This window comes from Chenopodium quinoa, unplaced genomic scaffold (assembly GCF_001683475.1).
Source record: "Chenopodium quinoa cultivar QQ74 unplaced genomic scaffold, ASM168347v1, whole genome shotgun sequence".
In the NCBI taxonomy this organism is placed as follows: Eukaryota; Viridiplantae; Streptophyta; class Magnoliopsida; order Caryophyllales; family Amaranthaceae; genus Chenopodium; species Chenopodium quinoa.
Genome location: NW_018742297.1, coordinates 30,685 through 36,324, shown reverse-complemented (window position 1 = coordinate 36,324; position 5,640 = coordinate 30,685). Strand labels below are relative to the sequence as shown.

At 31.6% G+C, this 5,640-nt stretch overlaps 1 protein-coding gene across 2 annotated transcripts; it reads right to left on the bottom strand.

The window, feature by feature from the left end:
- Positions 1 to 428: 428 nt before the first annotated feature.
- LOC110686779 lies at positions 429 to 2,836 on the bottom strand. 2 transcript variants are annotated; one of them, XR_002504302.1, is made up of 4 exons: positions 2,733 to 2,836; positions 2,164 to 2,566; positions 1,745 to 2,037; positions 429 to 520 (listed from the first exon to the last, which is right to left on the bottom strand). XR_002504302.1 is itself a non-coding variant. In XM_021863380.1 (3 exons), exons 1-3 carry the CDS (start codon positions 2,804 to 2,806, stop codon positions 1,879 to 1,881), a joined length of 636 nt encoding a protein of 211 aa, XP_021719072.1. In that variant the 5' UTR covers positions 2,807 to 2,836; the 3' UTR covers positions 1,619 to 1,878. The 2 variants fall into 2 exon arrangements, 1 of the variants encoding a protein (XP_021719072.1); XM_021863380.1 differs by lacking the exon at positions 429 to 520 and having other exon boundaries at positions 1,619 to 2,037.
- Positions 2,837 to 5,640: the final 2,804 nt, after the last annotated feature.

Genomic DNA, 5,640 nt, shown 5'->3' with positions numbered 1-5,640 from the left:
GGATTATTAGACTCAATTTTTCCTATAAAAAATTGTCACTAAATTTAGTTCTTGACATCGTTAGCTCTAATTTATTTGGATTTAAGCAAGAGTTTTTATATTGTATTACTTATCTTACTAATTGCCATATGTTACAACCTTCCCTTTTATCAATTTATGTTCAGAACTTTTTATGAAAATGTTCAAGATGACAAATTAACAGAGTAAGTTTTTATGTTCAAATAAAAGTTGTGATTTATACAGAAATATTTGTAATCACTTTGCTCATTTTGTACATGTAATTAAATAAATGACTTAAACAGAGATTCATGTAAATCGGGAGAGTAGTACATGGAGGAATAAAAATGACATAAAATTCCAGTTAACAATTTTAGTATCTAATAAAATACCAAGTAAATTAAAACAGTTCTTGTATAAAAAAAAAAAAGTAAATTGAAACAGTTTATTCCATATATATATAGATTGTCTATTGGGTGACATATACATTACAACCATAAACAACCGTACATTATTAGGATACCTTAACCCTTACCCTAGCCCCACCGAATACCCGCCAACTTCCACCATAAACCCCCGAAAACGGCTGGCCGGAATCAAAAACCACCCCACCGATCAAATCCACCACCGAAATCAACCCCTGACCCAAACCCACACTTGAAACCACCACAACCAAATACCCCCGAAACTCCGCCGAAAACCGCCATAAACCCCCGAAACTCCATCGAAAAACCCCCATACACCCCCTAAACTCCATCGAAAACCCCCTCGAACCGCTCTTGAAGGTTATTTTTTATTTTTACTTTTTTTTTATTGAAAATCGGGGTGGTTTTAGGGGAGCTGGGTCGGTTTTTGCTAGGAGGGGTGGAAATGGGTGTTCCGGCGGTAGAAATGGAGTTCTGGCGGTATTGGGATGGGGTTCCAGCAGTGGAGATGGGGAGGAGCCGAGGAGGGGCTGCCGGAGGTTGGGGGTTCGGTGGTCGTTGGGATAAAAAAAATTATTAGGGTTTTTTTTTTTTACCAAATTTTTTTAAGTTTTTTTTTATTATTAATTTTTTGACGAATTATTTAGTGCCATGTGTCACTTAAATTAAAAAAAAAAAGTTTACCCAATGTACAGGTTACCGGTCATAAGGGACCAATAGATGAAAATCCCCTATAAAGATGGATTATTAAATAAAAATCTAAAGGTGGGATTATTAACAGCGAAGCGACTAAAGATGGGATTATTAGACTCAATTTTTCCTATAAAAAATTGTCACTAAATTTAGTTCTTGACATCGTTAGCTCTAATTTATTTGGATTTAAGCAGAGTTTTTATATTGTATTACTTATCTTACTAATTGCCATATGTTACAACCTTCCCTTTTATCAAGTTTATGTTCAGAACTTTTTATGAAAATGTTCAAGATGACAAATTAATAGAGTAAGTTTGTTATGTTCAAATAAAAGTTGTGATTTATACAGAAATATTTGTAATCACTTTGCTCATTTTGTAGCATGTAATTAAATAAATGACTTAAACAGAGATTCATGTAAATTGGGAGAGTAGTACATGGAGGATATAAAAATGACATAAAATTCCAGTTAACAATTTTAGTATCTAATAAAATACCAAGTAAATTAAAACAGTTCTTGTATAAAAACAAAAAAAGTAAATTGAAACAGTTTATTCCATATATATATAGATTGTCTATTGGGTGACATATACATTACAACCATAAACAACCGTACATTATTAGGATACTAGATGCATAGTAGCATCATTACTTTTATTACACAATTAAAATGCACTTAATTAAAAAGCAAGGAATGTAAAGGATTGTAGTTCTTGATTAATTGCAGCAGCAATGCAGCTTACTAATTAAGCTAACATGGTAGCTAATAGAGAGTTGATATTGCTTGGAGACCAGTAATCTTAGCAGTGATCCTGCCTCCAAGAATAGGGTCAACATACTCGCAACTGCTTCCAGACGCATTCAACTTAACTTCAACTACGTTCCAGTCAACTGGGCCTGTAGGCCCGGCTTCACAATAAGCCTGAAATACATTTAATTGGAAAAAAAATAGGTTAGTACATCATTGACAACGTAAGTAACATCGTTATGAATTTATGATATATACTTATTATTAGATGTTCAAGTAGTAGCTAGTAGTATAATGTACCTTGCCAGCAGCGGAATCAAAAGCCGCAACCCACTTACGAGCAGTGGAGTCGGTACCAGAAGCGTAGCAATAGCCCCACTTGACACCTTGAGGAAGAGGGCCTTTCTCCCTAAAATAGTAAGTTGTGAATCTATTCATATCAGGGAAGCTAGTGAGCGTATATCCAGACCAAAAATGAACGTCGAGTTTTGTGAGCTTGCTATCGGTAAAGTTTGTGGTAGGGCTGGTCAATTCCACATCTCCAGCGAGTAGCTGAGCATTATTGGCCTCGGCCTGACCCTTGACCTCCAACTCCGTCACCAGCTTCTCATAGTGAGCTGCTGGATCCTGCAAATTCACAACGTTTGGTTCGATGCCTGCCATGTTTCTCTCTTGCTTATCGTACGTAGTACCGTCTTCTATCCTGCAAAACCGTACGTGCGTGAATTACTAACAACACTTAAAACAATAATCAAATATAAATCAAATACTTAATAATAAAATAAATTGATGATATAATCTACTAGTATCTATCGATTAATAATAAAAAGTAACTTTGATTTAAGTGAAGGGAGTAGTATATAGCATACCCTTGAGTAATGCCTGCTATTAAGTTTGAGTAAAAGAGCTTGTTAATTGTAGTGCATTGAAAAAAGCTTCTCATTTCACCGTATTTATAGACTGCATGGCATGTGAGACTTAAGACTTAAGATGCCACATTTTCTTGAATCCATAAATATAATTATATAACAATACTAATTAATTAAGGTGCTAGCTTCTAACTTTGCTATACGTACCTCACCATGTGTTGGTGGATCCTTATGGCGTGCAATTCCATAATACAATATATATACTTTGGCTAACTTGGTAAAACTCTTACTTCAAACCCTTAACTAGTGACTAACGAGGCTGCTTTGGGCTGAAATTTCCTCACTTTAACTATTGGAAAATTGGTCTTTAGTATCGGAAATTAATCGATAGTAAAAGGGTTGTTTTCCGATACCAAAGGCCATTAGTATCGGAAATAATTTCTGACACTAAACCGATACTAATACCTCCGTGGCTAATGTGTTGGTATCGATTCTTCAAACCGATACTAAAAAAGGGTCCCTTTAGTATCAGAAATATCATTAATTAGTATCAGATAATTAGTAACCGAAATTCTGATACAACTATCATATCATATGGTATCAAAAATCTTCCATTATTATTTATGTATATGGTGTCGGAAATAATTGATACTAAAGAGTTAGATCCTTAGTATCAAATTGGTTTCCGATACTAAACAATCAATATAGTATCTGAAATTACTGTTACAGTAGTTTTTCCTAGCTTCTGAAAGTCCCTTTAGTATTGGAAATTTCCGATACTAAAGATAGACTTCAAAACAACAAAATTACTTAGTATTGGAACTTTCAAATACTAGACTCTTTAGTATCAATGTCTCTAATATTGCTATTTAACTAAAGAACCCTGTTCAACTAATTTATATATTATTCAAAATTAAAAACATAACTAAAATACTTTTACAAAAGAAGTTTTTTTTTTTTTCAATATTGTAGTTAATAGTACAAAATCTGATGTATGTATGCTTGTAATACAAAGTGCACTTTACATCTCTTAAAAAAATGGATTATACTGTACATTATCACCAGGCCACCTCTATTCAAAATATAAAGTTGTTGTCTCATTTCACCGTATTTATAGACTGCATGTGAGGCTTAAGATGCCAATTTTTTCTTGAATCCATATATATAATTATACAATTCTTATGACAGTGCACTATAATCATACTCTCTTCATAATAAGCATAACAATTTGACAGGCACATGTGCCAACGCACAACTTTGATCATTAATGTTTGTAATTATGTATGTCGGTCTAATGAGATAAATGAATTGACTAATCCACAAAGTAAATATATGAATAGTGCAAAAGTTTGCGATTATTATGAAACGGGGGTACTACAATATTCTCATGTTTGCTCTACCCATATTTTTTATTACTTTTCCTAATTTATGTTGAATCTTTTTTTATCATATGTGATTATGATATAACGTATGAAAAAAACAAGTGGGATCACGTTTCATTATATACCCTCACTGTATCAACTTCTATAACACTTCGCATATACTACCTTCATTCTAGAAATTTTTTTACGCTTTTAATATGTGTTCAACTAAACATTGACCAAATAACAACAACGTACTTTTAAATATAATACACGTGGGATATTGCTTGATTTATAATTTTTAATTAAGTTGGAACTTCCTTAGTACGGCATGTGATTTATAAAAGTTGTCTCCGGTATTCGTGTTTCTAATTTCTAATGGTAAAGTAGGATAAATATGCATGCATGCTCTATATACAATATACGTAGTATATTTTTTTAGTATCATGCAGATTGTCTCCTTGATGGTCTCCATGTTCAATGGTTCATTTCTAAATTTGATTGAGGATAATAAGACAAGATAAGAAGCAAATCCTCCACGTACTTCTCCTTTTCTTTTCAATTTCATCATTATGTTACTAATTTGACTATGAGCATTATATACGGAGTATTACTCAATAAAACTTCAAATTATAGATTGAAACTTATTTTTACCGTTCATTTATTTTCTATTATATGTTACCAATACTGAATTTAAATTTTAATAGATATAATAGAAATTTTGACTTTTAACACAATGGAAGATAAGACATAATTTATTTTTTAACACTGTTAAAAAAATTATTTTAACACCACAAAAAGTTAAAAAAAAAAAATAAAAAAAAATAATTAAATAAAATTGGATTTTACTTTTGGTGGGTTTATATTTATTTTAGTGGGGTAAAAGTTAACAAGGACTTTGATGACGAAAGCTGTTAACAGGTGTTAAAATCCCATTTTATTTTTTTCCTGTGGTGTTATTAGATAAAAGTTTTTTTTTTTTTTTTTTTTTTTATATATATATATATTTTTTAATACTTAAAAAAAAAAAAAAAAACAAATTTTGTCTTTTTTATATATGTTGGATTGATTCAAGTAGTTCCTATAGTGTAGGATTGGAACATGTTATTTGTTGTCAGTTCTTTTAGTTAGGAATCCTAGAATCCATTTTCAAAGTATTAGCATAGTCGTATGTTTTGTGGGCCATGATCTATCCCACTTTTATTTCCTTTATTTTAGCTTGATGAGTTAGTTTGTTTGTTGCCTAGGCTTCTTTCATATTTAATATAATGAAATATTTTTTTCTTTAAAAAATTAACATTATCACCAGGCCACCTCTATTCAAAATATAAAGTTGTTGTCTCAATTCATACTAGCATCAACAATCTTCAAGCTTGGGCATTCCAGAACATTATAAATTGAAGTTTAATCTGCTCACAGATAAAAGAAAAGGAATTACATGTAAGAGCCCCAATAACATAATTAACATCTTAAGCTTACATCATGCAATGAAAGTATACAGTAATATCCTATCTTTAAATAACTAGGCTCAGATTAAGGCAGTCACT